The 23896-nt window shown below is 41.2% G+C and overlaps 1 protein-coding gene across 1 annotated transcript in view; it reads right to left on the bottom strand.

The window, feature by feature from the left end:
• Nucleotides 1-23896, bottom strand: part of Adcy2 (adenylate cyclase 2) — a 343570-nt gene that overhangs the window by 59429 nt on the left and 260245 nt on the right. The window contains exons 12-15 of the mRNA XM_075975732.1: nucleotides 20172-20252; nucleotides 18933-19002; nucleotides 16101-16198; nucleotides 1017-1101 (exon numbers count right to left, since the gene is read on the bottom strand). Coding sequence (XP_075831847.1) covers nucleotides 1017-1101; nucleotides 16101-16198; nucleotides 18933-19002; nucleotides 20172-20252 — 334 coding nt within the window. The remainder of the gene's footprint in view (nucleotides 1-1016; nucleotides 1102-16100; nucleotides 16199-18932; nucleotides 19003-20171; nucleotides 20253-23896) is intronic.

Raw genomic sequence — 23896 nt, 5'->3', positions numbered from 1 at the left:
TGTTATTTTTAGAACAGGGTCGGATTTGGAGTGGAGCACAGTGATAGTTCTAGTACTGGAGGCCAGAGAGGTGGGCTGCAGAGGGCTCTGGGGGACAAGGAAAGGAAGAGTGGGTCTGCGCTTTTCCACACAGGTAAGACTGTGGATCATGGCAAACCATGTGTATTCTTATAGTAAGTATTTTGTGGGCATGGATGTTTCGCCTACACGTGTCTGTACACCACATGCATGCCTGGGGCTCAGTTTAGGTAGCCTCTCATGTTTTCACCTGTGCCCATGAAAATGAAACATTGACTTATTGCATGTCTCCTTGCTGGCTTTCTAAGGTAGCTCTCATAGTTCTCTGGCCAGCTAGTGACACTTGTTTAATATGCAAAAAAATAAATGAAGAGATAACTTTTATTTCCCAAACTCATGTTTAGTTAATATGTAAATCATGAAACTGTACAATGGTTGATTTCAAACACAAATAAATGGTATCTTTTTTGTTAGCTTCTAACTTTTTATATCTTCAAATTGGATTTCAAAGGTGTGTTTAAAAATACTTTGATTATTATCCTTTTCATAAAAACCTTCTGACACTTGCATTCAATACTACAAGTAGTCTGAAACTCAGAGATGATTTCTAAACAGTTGACAAACAGATGAACAAAAGCATGAGTCTGTGGAAGTGACACTCATCTTTGCTGGGTGCAGTGGTCCATATCTATATCCCCAGCTATTTGGAAAGCTGAGGCAAGAGGATTCTAAGTTGGAAGCCAGTCTGGGCTACAGACTCCATCTCCAGGTATAAAAAAAGCCACCTAACATTGTAATAGCTGTTAAGCAAGTGTCTTTGTTGTCTCTGAGATACTTCAGTTTATACCTGAGACTCTCTTTCCCAGTGGCCTGAAGGATGCTAGAAACCACAGCTCTTCAAATATCAGTCAACAATCCCTTTGTTGCTGAAAAACGGAAGTAAGCCATTTCAATACAATCAACACACTCTCCAAAAGTTCTATGTTGGAAGCACCTACCAAAAGCTGTCCAGCGAAGCAAACAAAGAGGATGAAGGTGAGGGAGAGAAACGCAGCTCCAAAGGAGAAGCCAAGGATGGACGTTCTACCGGGAAACAAAAAGCAACAGGTTAGTGTGGAGGTCATGTCTGTCACTCTGGAAAGCAACAGCAACAACACTTTCCATTTAGTTAGGATGTGACTAAACCAGACTGCAACCATTAGTATGTATGTATGTATGAATGCATGTATGCATGAATGTATGTATGTATGAATGCATGCATGTATACACATAAATATGTGTATTGTTTATGCTCTGTTTATCCATTGCATCTCCTGAGTGGCCTCTTTCCTGCTCCTGGTTCCCTAGAAGCTACTGTTTCTATGGCTGCCACCATGACCACCTTGAGCATCCTACTGGTGTCTTGGGGACACTGAGTCTCCAGTCTCCTCCATACCTTCCACCCAGATTCAACTTTATTCCACATAGACACTGTTAGGTGTCTCCCAAATTTCTTTCAGGATTTCACTGGGCGGGGCATGCACATGTGTGATCGAGTCAACCAACATGTGGAAGCATCCTGCGATCACATGAAAAGCATGTCCAGTTAAATCTGCCCAGACAGCTTTCATGCTCACATAGGAGAATGTATGTCAGGGCTGTGGAGAAAGCTTGGTGGAGAAAAGCACTTACTTGTAAGGACAAAGACCAGAGTTTTCATCCTCAGCACCCAGTAATAAACCAGGTGGGTGTGGAAGCCATGTTCCTAGCATTCAGAAGGGAGAGACAGTGGATCCCCGGGACAAATTGGCTCATTGGGCTACCTGCATCAGTGAGCATCAGGTTCAAAGCAGAGATTCCTTCACAGTGAATAAAGTAGAGAGTGACAGAAGACACCCAGTGTTACCATATGACCCTCATATGCACACACACATGCATGTGTCCACAGGTGAGGTCATCCACACACATGTGAGCACACATACTCATACGATACACAAATCCACACAAGAGAAGGAATTTCATGTATGTCTGAGTGGTACTTTCAATAACTAAAGAATTCACAGTCTTAACTATGCTATTTAATACCATGCTAGAAGAGTTCAGCACTAAGAGAGGGGCAAAAACACCATGAACAATTGCAGATGAAATTCAAATGGAACACCCATAAATGGTCAGATGTAATCTGAGGCCACCGTGGAAGCTGGTGCCAATGCAATTGGCTAGAAATAGAGCAGAAACAGATAAAAGCAGCTTTGAAGAGAAGAGAACCCTCCAGATGGCAAGGAAGGGAATATAAGAACCAGATACAAAGCTGGGCGATGGTGGCGCACGCCTTTAATCCCAGCACTCGGGAGGCAGAGGCAGGCTGATCTCTGAGAGTTCGAGGCCAGCCTGGTCTACAAGAGCTAGTTCGAACCAGATACAAATGATTAAGTACTGGTGTGGGAGAATTGTCTGTATTCTGTCAATCATATTTTAAATAACTGCTGATTGGCCAGGCAGGAAGTATAGGCAGATCAACCAGACAGGAAGTAGAGGCAGGGCAATGAAAACAGGAGAATGCTGGGAAGGAGAAAGCCCATTCCTCCGCAGTCTAGCCTAGACCACCAAAGAAGCAGGATGTGACCTACCCCGCTGAGAAAGGTACCGAGCCATGTGGCTAACATAGACAAGAATAATGGGCTAATATAAGTTATAAGAGTTAATAAGAAGCCTGAGCTAATGGGCCAATCATTTATAACTTATGTAGACTTCTGTGTGATTCTTTGGGACCTTGCTGGCTGTGGGAACTGGGCAGGAAAGAAACCCCAACAAGCCTGCTCCTCATGTTACAAAGTACAACTACAATCACCCTGCAAGAACACTCCCTGAGCCCCAGGAAGAGCAACGGAACAAGCAGTTAATGTACTGAGCAACACCTAAAGCCCTCACGATGAGGCACAACCTTTCAATCCATTGTCTCACACACCTATGCTATTTCAAGAGATGATTATGGGGACCAACAAGTGCTGTAATCTTCAGTTCAAACCGACACTTGGGCATTGAGTCAGGGTGCTTTAAAAGAAGATTTTTATAAGTTGGTGTATGTGTATCCAATCTAGATTGTTGACTGGCATCATGGCCCATATCAAGCTTCTATTACACAAAAATCTTGCATAAAGATCAGAAGAGCAAAGCTAAGCCACTAGAGGTCAGGCAGTGGTGGCACACACCTTTAATCCCAGGATTTGAGAGACAGAAGCAGATGGATCTCTGTAAGTTCAAGGCCACCCTGGGCTATACAAGATTAATGAAGAAACAAATCCATGTGGTGGTTGCTCACACCTTTAATCCCAGTCCTAGGGAGTCACACACCTTTAATCCCAGCACTAAAGGGAATATAAAATGAGAGGAGAGAGTGACTTCTCTAGTGGCTTGGCTGCTTTGCTTTTCTGGTTTTCAGGTTAAACCTCAATATCTGTCTCTGTGTTTTTATTATTTGTGCTACAACTATGTGCTCCCTAAATTCCCTTATCCAGAACATTATCCCCTCATAGAACATGTATGTATGTATGTATGTATTTATGTATATATTATGTATGTATGTATGTATGTTTGTATCCCTATTGGATCCTGTGAAATTGGAGTTATGGATGGTTGTGTGCTACCATGTTGTTCCTGGGTACTTGGATATTCGGCAGGTGCAATAAATGATCTTAACCACTGAGCAATCTTCAGTCACAGTGAAATTATATTTTTGACTGAGATCTGTTTTTATTCATCAGCATTTATAATTCTGCTGTGTCTGTTGGTTCTGTTTCTTGAATCACTCTTGATAATGCCATTAGGAAATTATTTTATTTGGATTTTGAAATTTAAAAATTCCATGTAACATCTACAGTATAATTCTTACACCTAAGGTGCAGGAATCATTGCGGCAAAGAGGGTGTCAAGATTGTTAGAACCAGATTAATGGGAAATTTGCTGTGAGATTGCTTTCCTTGAAATGTCAGAAAGACCACACCCAAGAAGTCTCATCAACATGGATACCTACACAAGACCTGAACAACAATACTACCAGCCGACATGCTAACAGAAAGAAAAGCTCATGGGTTCTCAACGCTAGACAATGGGGGAGGGCTGAGAGGCAGAGAAACGGTCTTCCCCAGGTTATCCAATACCACATGGTCGACCAAGATCATATACATACAGATAACATTATATGGGTTGAGCAGGTTTTTATGTATTTAGGAATATATCTATAGGCACAACAGCAATTAAAGAAAAAGAAGCCATGACTTTGACTGAGAATGAGCGGGAATGCACAGGAGGAGATGGAGGAAGAAAATGGTAGAAGGAAAATCATGTAATTATAATTTAAAAAATAAATACAAAATCCTAGGTAATATTTTCCTATAATTCAATAATTCACATATTTGAAATAATTTATTTTTTCTAAAATCTGGATGAGTCTTGAAACCACATATCTTGCCAAACTCAAAATTGAGTTTTTGTTTCAGTATTAAGACTATGATTTGTGTTAATTTTCTACATTTTTAGCTTCCAATTCAACTGAAAATAACTTATTTGAAACTTATACTGTTTGTTTTTCTTAAATGTTATTTATAACTAATATTTTATATTTTCTAATAAATGCATTTAAGAAAGGTCATAAATATTCCAACAATTATTCTTTTAATTAAATCCTATAGCTTTTGTTCTATAGCTACTCATAGTTACTCTTCCCTGTAAAATTTATAATTTCAATTTCCATCTCCTTATAATATGAGAATAATTAAAAACACGATTATCGGATTGTGCAGACTGGCTATTTTTGGTTGGCCCTCGTTATCTCTAATTTCATTATATCGGAACAGAAACTGAAGCTCCTGTTTTTCCCATTATGATAATTTATTTTTGCTCTGTGTGTGATAAATATGTCACATTTCTACTATGTCTTATGCATTTTAAAAACGCTATATATTTTACTTATTGTTGGTAACGAAGTGTGTTAGCTAAAACTCCGAGAGAGCCTGAGGGTCAGACTTGCACCGGACTGGCAAATGTTAGAGTATAATAGCATTTTCCTCTAAGACTCTGGACCTTCCAACACTTTCTTCTTGTCTTTCAAAGAGACACTGGAGTACACAGGAAGTTATGATTGCTGATTCTCTTGGAGATTCCATCATAAAACTCAAGGCTCCAAGGGAGGGAAGTGAAACACCGTCTCACACAGCTGTCACCTGTGAACCACAAGGACCAGCGGTGTAGTATAACCCTAAGGGTGCAGCAGTAGTATAGCACTGTAACACTAGGAGCTACACCCATCACGGCTCACCAGTAGGACTGCCCAAGCATGAGCTGAAGACCGGGGAAAACGTGTCTCAGCCCTCCACAATCGACACGCTAATGTGGACGGGGAAAACGTGTCTCAAATCTCCACAATCGACACGCTAATGTGAACCGGGGAAAACGTGTCTCAGCCCTCCACGAAGGCAACCGGAAAATAAAGCCGTTCATTTGAATTTGATCATGCCTAGAATTTATATTATTGCAGCCTCCTCTTCTGTGGTCTGCTTCCTGGAACAGTCCTTTGCCTTCTTTGTCCTGCATTTGCCATACCATTGCTGATCTCCAGGACACAGTGCCATGTGACCTTGGATTTGTACCCTTGGGCTTCTAGGCTCTTTTTAAAGGTGGGATGTTTTTATCCATGCACATTTATAAAATGTGTTAATACTTGAGTAATTCTTTCCTCTTGTTTTCTTAAAATGTTTGTTGAGATTCACATAAAAACATTTGGGTGTAGACTTTCTCTTGTAGGAAGATTTTTAAAGCAAATTTAAGTAAATCAATAGATTAAAAAATACAAATAAGTAGATACAAAAATAAGGGATACTTATTTTATCTTATATAAATACTTTCAGTCTCAGGAAATAACAAAATTCCTAATGTATTCAGGTGGTATCTGTAAGTACACAGTGAGTTACTTTCTCCCTCACTGTTTGAGAGCTTTGTGTTAATCTCCTCTGTATTTATTTCCTTTTATCAGTCTTGCCACTGGCTTAGGAATTTTTTAAACCATTTTTTAAAGCCAAGATTTTGTTTCATTAATTTTTTCTTAATTATTTTCTATTTTATTGACTTCAAAAAATATTATTTATTTTCTTTTACTTGTTTGAGTCTAATGTGTTCATCTCTTCCTGCCTCCCTAAACTGGAAACAGTTAAATGATTAGACGTTTTCCTCTGTTCTAATGCAAACATTTTTATTCTAAAATATTAATAAGATTCATATATTCTGGACAAATATGACAAAAATAATAGAGTTCATAAAACTCCATTATTTAATGCACCATAGTACACTGCAGTGCACAAAGATTTACTTGAAAAGGAGCTTAGGAGCACTTAAATTATACAGTAAGGCAAATATGGTAAGATAAATAGACTTGAGAATTCAATGCATAACTATGTCTAATATTTTTGATAGTATCACATCAGTCTTGTCTGTGAGAAATACATTATTGGTATCCATGTGTGTTCTGCTGCACACGGCCACAAAACTAGCAACACACAGTACAGCTCTCTACATTCCAAAGACTTGGGTGCTGAATATTAGTGTGGACTGGCCACCTCTACCTTTGAAAGTCTATCTAGGGTCTGATGTGTACATAGTATGCTTTACATAGGATTCGTTGTATTTTATAAACACGCTTGTGCCCTTTATAGATAAGTGGTTAATTAAACTGTATGTGAAAATTCTTTGTATAGAACTGTTTCTTGAATTTTCTTTGTGTCCACAAATTTTTTAAAAAAATATTATTCATTTGTTTATTTAATTTATTCATTTTATATCCTGACCACAGTTTCTCCTCCCTCCTCTCCTTCAGTCCCTTAATGCTTTAAATTCATAATCTCTACCCTTCATCTACTTTATTTGACATATTTCACATATTTTAATATATGATCTGTTACTCTTTAAACATTTGAAATTTTCTCTTATGATTTCCCAGTGGACTTGTGATTTATTCAGAGGCAAATAGCCTAGGATAAGAACACGCAGGGATATTTTAGATATTTAGATACTGTCGGTTATTTATTATTTGATTTTGGTATTTCTATATATCAGACTTTTATAAAGTCTATATAAAAGTCTATATAAAGACTTTTTATAACTTATTTCAATCTTTTTCAGACCCTTTAGTGGCTTTTCTGAGTTTGTATAATTTATTTATTTATCGATATTTCATGTAAAGTTGGGGAAAATGTGTTTGTAGTTTGATTTAGTGTTCCATAAAACAATTATCAGGAAGCTGATAATTTCACTCCAATACCCATCCTTCTTTGTAGAGAAAGGAGTAGACCAAAGATGCTATGCAAGCTGCCATGGAAGGAAAACAATCAATTTTCCTATCTAGTTTGAAAGTCTACAGTCACAATAATGACCAACCTTGCAAGATACCCTCAATTTTACAATAGTGGCAGATTCATCTCGGGGGTAACCAGTAGATAGCTGTCTAGTTAGACTTAAGGTCCACTCAATAGGAGGGAATTCATGTCTAGTACTGAACCGAGCCAGCTTCCAGTTTGCTGGAGAGGTCACAGACCCTATTGGGGAACCTATTAATATCATTTTCTAAATTCCTATAGCAGGAAACCTTGTCTCAGATGTCATTTCTATTTATGTAGACATTTGTCTCTGCTAAGGTTATTAGGTACTGAATGCTTGTGGGGGATGTGAGCAGATTGCCAGAATGGAGTTAGTCTCCAACCATAAGACGTTCCTCACCAGAGCCTATCCAGGCTGCCACCCTGAGAACAGATGTCTGCTTTCTAAAACCCTTTGAGATGAATTCCTGTTGTTTACAAACTATGAATTCAATGGTCCTCTGTAATAGAAGACACCAGGGAACAAGAAATACCACGAGTCAGGGCAGTGGTTGGTCCAAAGCTCTTAATTACTACCATTTATCCAGCTCATTCTTTCAAAAGCATGCCCTGGCCCATGAAGTGTACCAAGATGTTTGGGCAACTTAATCAATTTCAATTAACATTCTTGTTGCAAAACTGTTTCTTTTAAACACATGCATATAATTGATTTATATACTTACTGAAAAGTTTGTTTGACTCTTCCTTCTCATGAAGAGAAATTACACCCTTTAGTGATGATGTTTGACTTTGCCACTTTAATCAGTTATATTGTTACATTCATGGAAATTTCAGGCTGATTGGAGACAAGTCCTTTCTCCTTCTATGATTTTGCCTTCATGAAATACAGGTGGCCCTAACAGAGACGGAGTCGCTCATCTGGGGGCAGAATAACTCAGCAGAAGCATATTCCCTCAGCGCCTAAAAGTCATCCTTATTATAAGCCACTTCACTGGATAAACATGGACGCCTTTCTCTGGAACTTCACTCAAGGTGATAAGACACGGGCCTCCTCTACCTCACCACCCGATGTATCCCCCCCAGGAAGACTATCCCACCTCTATTCAGAACTTCTGAATGGCACTCATCAAGGGCAATAGTGAAGGGGACAGATGACAAGTTACCATGAAACAACCGGAACTCTCCTGCAGAAATAAGTGGAACAGCTTCAAAAGGGAAGGGAGGGGCTGGAGAGATGGCTCAGAGGTTAAGAGCATTGCCTGCTCTTCCAAAGGTTCTGAGTTCATTTCCCAGCAACCACATGGTGGCTCACAACCATCTATAATGGGGTCTGGTGCCCTCTTCTGGCCTGCAGGCATACACACAGACAGAATATTGTGTACATAATAAATAAATAAATATTTAAAAAAAAAAGGGAAGGGACTTCAGCAGCAACCACGAGCAGAGAAGAGGTGGAAGCTCAGGACAGGGAAAGGAACTCACATAGTCTTTGCCCCAGATGCCAGCTCACAGGTGATTAGACTCAGCTTTGAGGTCTTCACACCACGTGAAGGTCCTCAAGTGTGGGTGGGAGAGAAAAAGGAGTGCTGTTGGCTTGCAAAAATTTCCCTTCACGGCTAACATACAGACCGAAGGTTTGAATTTCCCAACACGGTTTATCCCATGGAAAGCACACATGCTTTCTCACTGGCTAACTCCCTTCCATGGATGCTGACCCTTTCTCGAGACTTAACGTCTACCCCAGAAATTAATTTTCCAGATTGTATTTCAATGTAACTTCTTCCAGGATTCCAAAGCTCACAGACTTCCTTCCTTCCCACAACACAGGCACCTGGTGTTTAATATATGCGCACATCCTTGGTGTGAAAAATGAGCCCTGCTACCCACATTTTTCCCTCAAATCTGTCCCTTCCATGGGATGCTTTCCTTCTGTAGAATGTAGGGTATTCTTCTAGCTTCTCAAATGAAGCGCACAAACAGAACTCTGATAATTTTCGCATCCATAAAATAGCCCTCTGATAATTGTCATATCTAATGAAGCAGCAAGAACCATCTGCATAGCTCTTTATAATACAGCTCAGGATGGGACCGTTTTTTTTTTAAAAAATATTTATTTATTTATAATGTATATAATATTCTGTCTGTGTGTATGCCTGCAGGCCAGAAGAGGGCACCAGACCCCATTACAGAAGGTTGTGAGCCACCATGTGGTTGCTGGGAATTGAACTCAGGACCTTTGGAAGAGCAGGCAATGCTCTTAACCTCTGAGCCATCTCTCCAGCCCCAGGATGGGACCATTTTTATCCCATTCACGTAAACCACCGCATCTTACTCGATCATGTTTCTTTCCTGCTCCAGGAAAGCAAACACATCAACCCAAAACACATCCAGCTCATGACCTCTGGTTCAAATCCTCCACGGTGTCTTGAAGCACTGGGCAAGAGCAACATAGCTCTTACGGTGGGTGTCACCATAAGCTGCTGAGACACTGTTTCTCTTAGCTCATCACAGCCTGCTTTCCTGAGGCGTGCTCCAGCTTCTGACTTCCCATCAAAGCAAACGGCCTCTACTGTCGTTACTCCCCATTGCTGATGCCAAAGAAATCGAGTCTACTTCTACTGGGTGTGAGTGATGCTATTTTCAGATTGTTGTCTTTTATTTTCCTCTCTTGAGATAATTCTAAAAATGGCCTTTTGAAGAAACTATTAAAGAATTACTGAAAATATATCTTTAAATGAGTAAGGAAATTGACAGAGTCTAAGTAGAAATAATCATTCTGATGTTGCAATTTTGCTATTAAATTATCTTAAGTGAAGTATCATTATTGTTAGCTTAGCTTAGGATAATGAAACACAAGATATCTAACTAAACATTATTAGAAAAACTTACCCTTGCTTCAATAATTTTGACAATGCTTGGTTTAATATAATCATTGAATCTGACAGATAATTTGAATAAAATAGTTAAAACATGCAAAAATGTTCCCTGTGTTTGAATATTATTTGGTCTTAAAATAAGTGTGTATCTGAAGTAAAATTATACATATACAGTGCAGGCAGAGCAACCCTGCACAGAGGAGTCAGTTGATAATTTAATTAATTCTACTTAAATCCTGAAACTAGAGCCAGGTTTCAAAATTTTGGCTGGGTAAAGAAGGTTCCAGAACCTCTTTCTGGAAAATGCTTTCCTCCACTGACCATTTCCAATTAATAATCCTGTTAGTCATTCATTAGCTCACCCACTCATCCTAATCAATGCTTGCCTTTTTTGATTTAGAAAAGATTTAGCAGGTAGTAGACATAACTACCTTCATTTCTAATTTACCCCATACCTATCATTATCAAAATACCACACGATGTCCCATGTTTGTACAATTATCACTTAAAATACAAAAATTACAAACACATAGCCATCCACGCATATGAAAGGGAGTGCTGATGAGGAAGCAAGCTTACTCTAACACGACGAAGTCAGAAAACAAGCAAGGGCATGCCAAGCAAAAGGAAGATGCACGAATTTTAGTGAAAATGCTTCATACAGCACAACATATTATTCTTCACATAGATTAGATAAGAAATAAAATTATTAGGCATAAGAATGGCATTAACTCTGAGGGTCATCGAAGCCTGACAGACCCAAGGGAACCCGGAGCTGATGCAGTCTATTTAGTCTGAGATTTAACATCTACCATAGTAAGTGATGCATCCAGGAATTTGATTCATTGTGAGCTGGAATTGAGATATGGTTTAGGGAGCTCAGGGGCCATGAAATGCTGTACCACCAGCAAGTAGAAAGCAGGTCTGGAGATCTTGAGAGAAGAATACTATCTCCAGGACCTGATGGAGGAAGGTCATTGGTTAATAAAGAAACTGCCTTGGCCCATTTGATAGGCCATCCTTTAGGTGGGTGGAGACAGAACAGAATGCTGGGAGGAAGAGGAAGTGAGGCAATTGCCATGCCTCTTCTTTCTGGGTCAGACACAATGAAGCTCCAGCCCAAGATGGACGTACGCTAGAATCTTCCTGGTAAGCCACCACCTCGTGGTGCTACACATATTATTAGATATGGGTTAGTCAAGATGTGAGAGTTACCAAGAAGATGCTAGATATAATGGGTCAAGCAGTGTTTAAAAGAATACAATTTGTGTGTTGTTATTTCGGGGCATAATCTAGCCAGGCGGCCAGGAGCTAGGCAGCAGTAACGCAGCCCACCGCTCCTACAAGGACCCTAAGTGGAAAAAGGCATCATAGATATTCAGGATCCCCAATCTCATTTCGGGCCACGGACATGCAATCTCCACGACTTACTATGCAGCCATTTACACCTAGGGATGTAGCCAAAGGTGGTACCTCCAACAGGTGAATCCCAGAGGTACCTGGCATCAAAACCCACCTCATGATAATGCTATTATAGCCAAGAATGAAAGAGGTGACTGTGAGCCGGAGCCCTTGTGATGAAATCATGTCTAAATTAGAAACAATGAAAGGAAACACCACCATGGGATAGTCAACAGGCCAAATGGTGCAATCCATCTGTTTATGAGCCATAAGTAATAGAATGAAAGCAGCGATATTGTTGCAGCAGGTAAAAGTAATGTTCAAAATCCATACGCAAAATATAGAACTGCATATATCAAAAGTCATATTTTTATGAGAACCCAGTAGACACACATTGAAATTTTATAAATCTAACATGGGTATGGAACCAATCTAAGAGAAGCACAACCATTCAAAGCAGTGGAACCTGAAGGAAAAACTGGGCAGCCAGCAGCTGGAATCAGAAACACCATGTACAGTTAGGAGCTGTGGGCTGGAAGGGAAGCAATGGGCATAGAGATGAAAGCAGGCAGCTCAACAAAGACAGGAAAGGCCACACCTGTCACTTAGGTGCATAGGAACAGGTGCCCATCTACACTAAAAAACTGGAAGAGATGAACGCCCTGGAAGGACCCAGAGAAGGCAGATTTCCTACATGCACGGGATGAGACAGCAATGACAGGGAATGGAATGCATTCCCCGTAGAGTCCACGCTTCAGAATCAGGAGAGGAATTAAAGAACTGAGCGATGCTTTAGAAGTTAGGGATATGGGTCCAAATAGTAGCACTTAGCACAAGACAAGAGATGAAAGCACTCATAAGCAAATACAATAAAAATATAACGTGAACAAAGTATTGTTCACATGAAGGAAGACTGCACCAATTAAAAAGCCAATGTAGGAAGCACACCTAAGTCCACACAGTGCCAGAGGAAGGAGCCCATCTACAGCATTTGCAAGTCTGTGCTGTGAACACTGCGGTGTTGTGACATCACTTTCTGTCTTTTGCTGTGGCTTTGAAACAGTTCAAAGTAAACACAATTTAAATAGAAAGAGACAGGGCTACTACAAAGAACACTGAAGGAAGAAAGGCAATACAGCATGATTCCCGAGGGAGGCAGGGGCCAGAGTCTGGGCTACAGGAGCCTTCCTCCTGGCTTGTGTCTGCCAATACCAGTTGGAAAGGTGGCCTGTGCGGACTCCACAGGGCTCATGCTCAATGGTTAAATATGGGATGAGGGAATGGGCTTTCCTTGGGCACATCAATATGTAGCAGACTAAGAGAGAAGAAAATCAAAACCAACACTGCAATATGGCATCTTTTTTTTGAATTTTTAAGAATTCTTTTTTTTTTTTGGTTTTTCGAGACAGGGTTTCTCTGTAGCTTTGGATCCTGTCCTGGAACTCCCTTTGTAGACCAGGCTGGTCTCTAACTCACAGAGATCCTCCTGCCTCTGCCTCCCAAGTGCTGGGATTAAAGGCGTGCGCCACTACCGCCCTTATTTGCAATGCCTTTCTTAAAACTAAGAACTATGAAGTGTTTTTTTATTTTTCCTGCTCAGTCTTTGTCTTCTTTAGGGATGTTTTTAAAACAGACATTCATGTTTCCAGCTCCTTCCAGAGGATGACAGCCCCTGCGTCACTTAGGATGTGGGTTAACACAGAGGCTCACGCAATGGACAGATGCAGGAAATGAACTTAGGTACTCAACAGTAGCAGTGAGGGCCCAGCTCCCTGGGTGATCGTGATTCCACCAGCGTGCCTCTGCTCTCTGGCAGTCTGCGTTGAGAACGAACATTTCTCTCATGTACCAGCTGCTGCAGGCCTGGTACTAGAAAGGAATTTAATTTGTTGGCATATCTGAACGGAAGGCTGGTCAGCTGACAGTGGGAAATTTCACCGAGGATTTTTTTTTTAAGCAGAGAAGGGTGCCTTTGGCTCATGTCTGATGATGTTAATTTGTGGGAAAAGAGGAAATCTGGTGGGAACCCTTCCAACACTGGGGAGACAGCTGAGGAACTGTACACATGAATAATGCCTTGCCTTGCTATTTCTCCTATAAATGCCATTGTGTTGGCTCGGTGCCCAGGACAAAAGCCTTTGCAGTATAGAAGGGAAGACAGTATTTGATTCTAATTGCTAAGCATCTTCATCTGTAAAAAACCACCACTCAATCTCAGCAGTCCAGCTGCCCACAAGTCCTAGCTGCACTTCACAGGATAAACTGCAGCACACCGCTGAATCTTGGTAGATTGAAAATGGCTTTTTTTGGCTCCTACAAAATAGGCAGTGACAAGAGAAAAACCTATCTCAGAAAATCTCCTCTATATCCATTTATTATAAGAATGATGAGTTCTCAAAACTTGATTGACAGTACAAAGCAAGAGTCATTGTCTTGGAAGACAGCCATGCTAAGAAAGTGTGGGACAGAGTGTCCTTTAGGAACCAGGATGGTGAGAGTGGCAGATAGAGACTGGATGGGCAGCTCAGGGCAGAGACCCCACAAGCAGGAGGGAGATCTGGGCCCTGTGCAACTCTCCCTTGGCTCCGTGTGGGGATGTGACCAATTCAGACACTGCCCCTGTCTGCTGAACGGCTCTGGAAGGACCTCTAGTTTTCACAGTGGACATGGACTGTATCTAGTCCCCCTTCCCCGTTTCAGCACCGCTCCTAAATGATGCTACCTCTTTAGATAGAAGACTTCTAAAGAAACCTTTATTGGTGTTCTGTTGGTGCTCATTAAGGATGGTTATTTCCCTCCCAAGAGACTGGAATCTGTTCCTCTTTGTGGATGGAGACCTAACATTTTAAGCTACCAACACCACATGCGTTCATCCAGCTGGGCCTGTCAATCACCTGACTAGCTGTGCTAGAGGGATGGGAGGAGTAATGGTCTGCCCTTCATCTGACTAACTGTACTAAAGAGATGGGTGAATAATATACTTTTCCTTCTCAGAAGCTCAACATTCAGTATAACCAGTCACTCAGAGAGCTCTGGGTTAAGTAAGCCTGATTTTCTGAATTACTCAAAAAATGTAAGTTTTCCCTTTCTTCATCTCTCTCTTTCAGACACTGGCTAAAGCCCAGGCACTTAGGGCATCCTCAGTCTTCCCCTAAAGTACCATCCCCCAACATTTCTACCCCCCAAATGGCTTACAAATGGCACAGGTTTCTCTCTTTTTCTTTTCCAGCATTTTCCTCCAGGAATTCTCCAAGAGTTAATGCTTACCTGTCTTCCTTTTCTCTCTCAAACTCTAATAAACTTGTCTGCAAGCTTTCTTCCAAATCTGCTCTTAAATTCTTTCATTAACGAGACTAGTAACTCTGAGATGGGCCACCAAGTCTCCCCAGTTTCAATAAGATGCTTTCTTGTGAGCGGGTGGAGCCTGAATGGACCCAACTGAACGTATGGGACAGATTCCCCGCTTGGCTCAGATGCCCCATTTTGTGTCTCCTTCTCTCTTACGACCACCTGTACCCTGACGTATAACAGAGGGCCGATTTAAGACAAAAGAGGGGTGCACAACTCAGAGAATGTACAAAACAATGGAGGAGACGACAGGCCAGGAGCAGGTATTGCCCTTTCGTCTGGCAATGACACTGTGTGTGCACACATATGCACAGGCACATGCGCGCTCTTTTGTGTATGTGTGCTGTGGACGCCAGAAGTCGACAGGTACCATCCCCTCCTGCTTTCCACATTATCATTTTGAGACAGAGTCTCTATGGAACCTGAAGCTTGTCACTGTGGCTAGAATAGCTGACCAGAAGATCCTAAAATTCACCTGTCTCTGATCCCCACAACCAGTGCTGAGGTTGAAGATCCCAGGAAGCCCTTGTCTGGGGTCACTCCCAGTTAGTGTAGGGGCTGCAGGACATGCTACCAGAGTGAGATTTAATGTGGGTGTTTGGGCTCCAAAGTCAGTTCCACATGCTTGCTCAGTAAGCCCTTTCACACCAAGCCAGCTCTTCAGCCCCAACAATGGCATAAACAACATTAGAAATGACACCGAATGGTCTGGGGATTGGGCATATTGGCAGAGCACTCAATGCACATGCTTGCTTGCGGCTCTGGGCTTGGTCCCCGGTAATGCAAGAAATCGGAACACCTTGCATTTGAGCTCTTTGTACATAAAATACATTAGCCTAAATTTTCTAGACTGGGCATCAGAATCATACCAAGATCAAGAAGTAAAGGTCAAATGTACTTATAAAAAATTCTATAATGAAAGTTAGAATAGAACAGCCATATTGGAAACCCAGTATTATTATCACAACACCGTAGTTACCTCGTCACTACTGTGATATGGTTAACGGCCCCTCTGTAAACTAACATTCTTGCATATCCTTTAAATAAACCCACGCTCCAATGGAGAGGCATACCAGCTGGGAATCCCAAGCAGAGGGGCTTACGGACTTACTTTGGCAGCACAAGAATCTGGACAAGGAAGATGCAGAGAAAGATGAGGCAGGCACAGGTCACATAGTACTTGAACGCCGGCAGTGCAGTGGCTCGGTACTGGGGAGGAAAAGGACACCGTGAGAAACGGTTGATGGATACTGCGGAGAAGAGCTGCACACAGCAACTTCACTGTATTGGGACAGGGGGAGGCTTGTGAATTGCAGATGTCGGCAAAAACAAGTTATGGCTGCCATCTCAGGCAGTTGGCGTCCTCCATCCAGATGAACATTGAGAGGCTTACACAGGCTGCAGTGTATGAGTGCACATGCTGGAAACCCACTTGTCAGGCCAGGAAGGAAGGAAGCACCCCAGCGGGGCTCAGTGGATCATGCCTGTGCCCCATCTCCCTACTCTGCATTCTGTGGGGGAAAGGGAATGATTTTCCAAGTAGTAACACTTTTAAATGGCACCAACAAAATGGCAGACACATGCAATGCTTGCATGTCAGTGTCTTTCTCCATTGCTTATCTCAATGCTACTTAAAGTGCTGGATGGAGAGAGGAGACAAGGTGTGTGGGAGGTTCTGAGGCTGGCCGAGGGAGCTTCCTTTCTCTTGCCCAGCGCCATCAGTAGGGGCCCTGTCTACCACGCAGGACGACAGACTGGCAATGCTAGTTGCTCCAGGATTGCTCCCCGTTGACTTAGGAACACAAAGCCAGACACCACTGCATCCATGATGATGCTGGTGGGTGGCTGTGACAGCATCTGTTCCTAATTTACAACTCTGAGTGCTTTAGGTCCTGAATGCCCAACCCTGATGACAGACCCACACTGAGGCAGAAACCACTTCTGTCCCTGTTTCTGCTTGAAGGAACTGCAGAGCAGAGTTCATATTAATATTGATGAATGATGTTCAGGGACTCATTTAGTATGAAGCCCTAGGACCTCCATCAGGAAGACTGAAGGCAGCCCTCCACACAGGAAGCTCATAACAAAACTAAGGGAGACAAAGTTTTGTGAACCGGCACCGTGACTTCTTACAAATACCCCAAGGTTCTGTTATCTGTACGGGTCTAGTCTGTTTCCCAAGTTAGGAAAAAATGGATGCAGTCCTTGGATTTGAGCCATTCAGGTTTTGGTTGAAAGACGTATCTCCCCTAGGTCTCTTGACGATTCTTTGTCCATACACCTTGCTGTATTCTCTCCCCTTTTCCAAGAAGTAAGAGATTGAAAATTGCCAAAATCCCAGTGTTCTCCGAAATTTGCCTTCGCATTGGCATCTGCAGATGTGTACACATGGGGGGGGGGTGTGCACAATTACTCAAAAGCTGCATTCTTAATGACGATTGCCTTCTCCTTATTAGAATGCCTTTCCTATTTAATTTAGTGACTTAATAGCCAGGACGATTTGCATGCTGATGAAGGCACCACATTAGCATAATTTCCGGAATGTGATTAGATCCCATGCATTATGTTCTTCTTTATGTTTGAACGTCTTTAGGGCTTTGTGTAGAGATGGAATTCTAGCAGGAAGGGACAGTGCGACAGTTAAATAATAAACAGTCTTCAGGATCTGCTAGCATCACTCAGGGGTTAAGATGGTATAAGTATTAATTGGGCAACAATCTGACGACAGAGTATGTTACTGATCTTGATCAGGCACACGGGGAAACGCGTGTGCCTGTGAAATCCAACTTTCATGGATCTTTGAAAGGACTTAATGTTTGACGTTTTCTTTCTGTCTCTATGGAACAATGATGTGAGCCTTCTGGGCAGAGTTTTCATAATAGTCGAGCATGCTGCCACTAATCTAAGCATTTTGTTCAATCTGAGCTTGTAAGTATGTGTTTGGATGATGGACATGACCTCTGAACCCTACTTTTTCTTTGGATCAACACAAACAAGAGGTGAGCAGGGTGCCGGTGACCTAACAGAACCACACATCCTTCCTGGGAGTGATTGCTTTGTAAATCTGTAAAAGTCTCACACATCTGTTGCTTATCTGAGCCTAAACCAGCTCATTAAGAGTCATGGTGCCGAAGTATTTAGATGCAGCAAAGTTAAAAGTTTAAGTTTTCTAGTTTCCTTAATGCAGTAGCTAGATGTAAACTCCAGACTTCTATCAACCTTCAAACAGTTTGTGGAATGATGCTGTCAATTTATTAGGAATGACTCCCCACCCCTATTAAAGCAATGGTTCTCAACCAGTGGGCCTTGACTCCTTTGAGGGCCGAACATCCCTTTCACAGGGGTCATCTGAGACCATCAGAAAACACTGATATTTGCATTACACTTCATAACAGTAGCAAAATTACATCTATGAAGTAGAAATGAAATTAATTTTATAGTTGGGGGGTCACTACAACATGAGAACTGTATTAAAGGGTTGCGGCATATCCAGAAGGTTGAGTACCACTGTTTTAAAAGTTTTTCTGAGAAAATTTCACACTCAGCATAGTCAAGCATTAGCGATTACATTCCCTGTTCCTTCTGAATTTCAGCCATGCATCATTTACTACCAGATGTGCAGAAACTACCAGAGGGCCGAAGAAAGAATTTGGCAAAAAGAAAGGTGCAAACGAGTGTCTGGGAGTAGTAGAGCCAAGCCAGGTGGTCCTGACCCAGGTAGAGGTGGTGCGGATTGAGGGGTACAGAAATCAGAATGCCTTAGGTATAGGTCTGAAATCACTGGCCTGAAACCATCAAAGAACAAATTCAATAAAATTTCAAAGACAGATATTAGTAAAGTATTTAATTAAAAACTATATTAATATCCACCCAGTTTGATGAATGAAATCAAAACTATTATTTCAGAAAGGAAATCATAGCTTTAAGAGAAAACATGGCTTACTTCTTTTTCTATGTTTTTGTTATAGAAAAGCAGGGAGATCCTCTGAATGTCTTCAGACTTGAGCCATTGCCTGGAAATGAGAAAGACAAAAGACATCAAACATCCAACCAAGCATCTGGAGATACTCACAAAAAATAACATACCAGCACTATTCTTTCTTGAATGTAAATTCTCCCAAACTGAGTATCATTTTGGTGTATAATGCCAATGACTAGTCCCGATACTATAAATGGCTACACATGTAGCCAGATCAATAAAAGTAACATGCATAGTCACACAAGGCCATTCTGGGGAAAGTCACATATTATAATTGTCATATTAAATTCTAACTAAAGTTAGCCGAGGAGAAGCCCATGTCCGCGCTTCATTCACATTCACCCCAAATCCTTTTATTATCATCTTTCTCATCTCAAAAGAGTAAAAACCATGGCAGATGAACTTTCCAAGAGAAATGCTAAAAATAAAGATTTATGTGCAAGAATTGCTGTCATCTGTTGAGTTAAGAGTCCTTTGGGCATATTCCTAGGAATGGCATAATTGGGTCATATATGGACATATCTTTAGTTTTTTTTTCAGCAACCTCCACAGTGATTTCCATAGTGACTGGATTCATTAGAATAGAAATTTGTTTATGGGGATCAAGGGAGAAGAGGCTGAGGAAGGTGAGTCCCCATGACTGAATCAGGCAGTGTTCTCTGTAACATAGATGAGGGCCTGTGTCATAGCTGACTTTACACGACACAGCAAAGTCCTCTGTGGCACAGGTGGGTTCATTTATGACATAGATGAGTTTGACGACAAATCTAAGTTTCTCCATAATTATTAACTTTAAAATATGTAACAACAAATATATACAGGCCATGAATTTGAGAGAGTGAGCAAGAGGATACATGGGAAGAACTGGAGGGAGGTATGGGGGAAATCGTGTAATTAAAAAAAAAAAAGCAAAGTATACGAACTGACACAGATCTTTCTCTGTGTGATTACTTGCCATGCTGTTTGTTGCTAAGTAACTGGGTGGCTAGTTTTTAGGCAGAACTTAATTTTTTTATAGCATGACAGAAATCTTATTAACAAAACCTAATACGAAGGGCACTGGGGGAAACTGATGAACCGTTTGAGACATTTGGGTTTGCTATTGTAAGGATGGCAGTGTTGGGCTGAAGACGCTAGGAAAATATTCCATTGCATTAAAACATTAGACTTTGGAATAAGCTGATTGAGAATAAAAACACTCACTTTTGTGCGTTGATCCCATCAATGGCTTGGATCATCCTTTCATTCAGTTCTTCTTCAAATCTCTTTTTCTGTGACTTAGTTCTATACGAAAAGGAAACATTGCGAGTGAGAATGTCAGTGTGAAGGTAAATATTACGCTGGTTTTCATGGTAACAAAGCATATATCCACACTAGGGACTGAATATATTGACCACAATGTTTATGATGGGAAGCACATCGACTTACTTTTCTGTGACACTCACTGAACTGTCAAATCACCACCAAGAGTATGTGGTGTTTGATACAAAAAGATCTTCCTTCCCTAAGTGATGTCCTAACTCTTGACTTACAGCCCAGTTGGATTAAATCACACCAGCTGTAGAAATAACCCTAGAGAAATTTGATTATGTTAGTCATTCCTGTATTTGAAGTATTTCTCGGCCAGTTTCCAAGAATTTGCAAAGCTAGTCTTTATTTAGACATTTCAGAGATTCACTTCATATAATATATTTAGTATAATTGTTGTGCTTAGATGTAAGTATTCTGCGGTTGGCAAAAGTCACACCCACAGAGAGCCTGCTTCTGTTTGTGGACTTAAAGATTACCACACTTGTCTTGGGTAAGGTGACCTTAAGCCATAAAAAGAGTTACTAAGTGAACTATGCTAACTAACAGTGCCCGCCCTACTCTGAGAGGTAGATAATTCACATGAGAATGGTATAAAGGAGATGGTGAGGTTGGCATCTATTTTAAAAGTTCAATATCTACTGGAAAGATTAAAGGCATAGGTTGGCCCTTGCTGGCCAGTTTAAATGAGGTCATGCCTGTCTTAAGACACATGCATCAAGATGGTTCAGTACTAAATGGGAAGATCTAATCTGGAACAACACTGGCATTATTCTAAGGTCCTATTTGCCCATATATATAGATAAGAACACTAACAAATATGGCATGTCACACTTATCGTTTATCTGTAATTAAATCTCAAAGAACTATCAGTGAGACACAGTGATGTGTGTATTCCCACACTCTACATTTTGACTTTGTGTCTCTCTCTGCCACTCTCTAAAAGGTCAAGTGCAGATTTCATTCTAAAACAAAAATGTCATGAAGTGATCCAACTATACACATCAAGCCAATTCAATTATGAGGTTTAATTTTACCAACTTCAAATCCACTTGTAGAAGGCAGATTGGTTTTGGTCCTATTTTATTTCGGTTTGGTACTGGGATCTCACAGTGTCATATGCAGGATCATCCTGTGTTCTACTGCCACGTCTCACCTCCATCCTTTCTGCATATTTTTTTAAAGTAAAGGTCTTTAGCAATCACCTGGTGGGGACATGCACCTTCATTAACTGGCTCCCAATGATGTACTTAGACCCTCTTTTAAATTTTCCAATTCCATGATGAGGCTGGAGTTTCTGGACTTTACTTCGGTGGTTTTCTTTTTCACAGTCTGGCCAAGTCTATGGAAATTGCACTGTTAACTTGGGGCTCACAGGCAAATGTACCTATTTCCTGAGCGGTTGAGCTAAGGCATTAGCTCTGTTAATCTGCTCAGGGCTAGTGAATAATGCCTGTGCAGGGTTCACCATGTTAAATGCAATGTGAAGTAGCCACCAAGTACAGGTTCTGATGAGTAATTTCAATTGACTATCTGCATAATGATCCTGTTGTAGACACAGATTTCTCATTTGTGTGACCTCCACCGTGGAGAGAACAAGGCACCTATACACCTAAAACACCCATACAGCTATACACCTATACACCTATAACACCTGTACACCTATAACACCTATACACCTATAACACCTCTACACCTATAACACCTCTTCACCTATAACACCTCTTCACCTATAACACCTGTACACCTATAACACCTATACACCTATAACACCTATACACCTATAACACCTATACACCTTGGTGGTTTCACTCACCAACACTTATTGATCGACTTTGTCCCCTTGGTTCGGCAGTTCTGATTTCTCGTCATTTCGTTGACCCCTGACACTGAGCTCAGTTTCCCTACGGCTCTGTGCTCCAATCCCTCTTTCCAATGCGTCAATACTCATCTAGGGTTTTTCCTTCTCAGATCTGTCCAATGCACTTCCTTAGCAAATCCACTTACAGAGGCATAGGAGATGTCAGAACAAGTCAGTGTAAAAACCTCAGAGAAGTCTGTAGGGGGCCAGGTTTCAGAGCTCAGCTGTGGGAGGAAGGCCTTCGAGTTTGACTCAAAAGCTGTGTTCTCCCCACATGCTTAAAGGCCAGCAAAGGTCAAGAACCACAGACAAATGGGGACTATGGGGACATTCCTAACCAACCAGGGCTTTGGGGCATGGTGACTGGGTGCTGTATATAAAATCAAGTCCTGGCTTCAGCTTAGGTAGTCATGAGACTCTTGGCATCTTCCCGTTCCCCTGTGTCTCAGGTTCTTTCCCTTCATAACAATTATGCAATAGTATCTGCCCCACGGAAACACAGCTGGTATGAAACTGAATTTTCTCTGGTGTTTGAGATAAAATGGTAGCATGGCCTTCACTAGACTCCTGGTTACGCTCATCCCAGAAGTCACCTCCCTGCTCGGTGCTGGGCTCCTATGAAGCATTTCCTACTCTATCTTGTCCACTGAAGCTCAGCTCCAACATGATGAATACAGAGAGTGGAAGTTTCTCAGTGGGGCTGTTCATACACATGTGAGCACCCCACTAGCTTCTGGCAGGCGATGCCTTCTCAAGGTACCTTAGAGACACAGAAGTACCGTATAATCTTCTGAAGATTACTTTAAGTTTGCTTTAACGTGGTACAGATCATGGAAAAATATGTTTTAAAAAATCACAAGAGCTTTATCAGCTTCAGAACATAAGGATAGAAAGTATTACACTTCAATGCTAAAATTTCAAATTTGAAAAAATACAAATTAGAGTAAGTTGCAATAGTCATATGGAAGGGTTCTGGGAAAACAAATGGGCTTGACAGGTGTGTTTACTTTGCACTTGGACACATTGCATATTCTACAGGGAAATATGTTGAATCCTACATTTTTCTTCCATTTTGTACACGTCAAAAGCAGTCTTTTTGTAGGAAAAGGAAAGTTGCCTTAACTGTTGTGCCAATATCTTACATTGATTATTCTAGTCTTAGAGTAAAATGGAAGATAGAGGGTGTGAGGTCAAAAATGTAGTGAGCCCCAGAGGTTCAGAGCACGTGTTTCCACTGCAGAGGACCCAGGCTGTGTTCCCAGCTAACCACCTGGGGCTCGATCATTCTCTTTTGGCCTCTGTGGACACTACATATATATGTAGTGCACCTCAATACATGTATCTAAATGCTCACACACATAAAGTTAAACAAAAAGACAGCGATACAATTTTACTGTGGATAGTGGCAGGATGTGTGAGAAAATTCTTAAAAGGATTTTCCATTTTGAGCAGGGTGGGCAGCTTGGGTCACCTTTGGGATTCAGCACATAGATTCTAAGTAGAAATTGAAAAATGTAAAACAATTCAGGTTTTTAAAAACTCTATCTCTACTAGGAAGAGGGATTTCACGAAAACACTCTATCCCCAGCAGACAAAGAGTTGAGCAGGTGGTGTTTTCCTTCGCTCCCGCGCTCTCTCTCAAGCCTAATAAGACACTAACATTCTTATTTTTAGAAGCTGGAAGTAATTTGATAGGGCTCTTTATAGGAGCTGCTCTTTTGGAAGACATCTTTGAAATAGCTCTAATTGACGATAATTA

This window comes from Microtus pennsylvanicus, chromosome 6 (assembly GCF_037038515.1).
Source record: "Microtus pennsylvanicus isolate mMicPen1 chromosome 6, mMicPen1.hap1, whole genome shotgun sequence".
In the NCBI taxonomy this organism is placed as follows: Eukaryota; Metazoa; Chordata; class Mammalia; order Rodentia; family Cricetidae; genus Microtus; species Microtus pennsylvanicus.
This window is presented reverse-complemented; position numbering and strand designations above follow the sequence as displayed.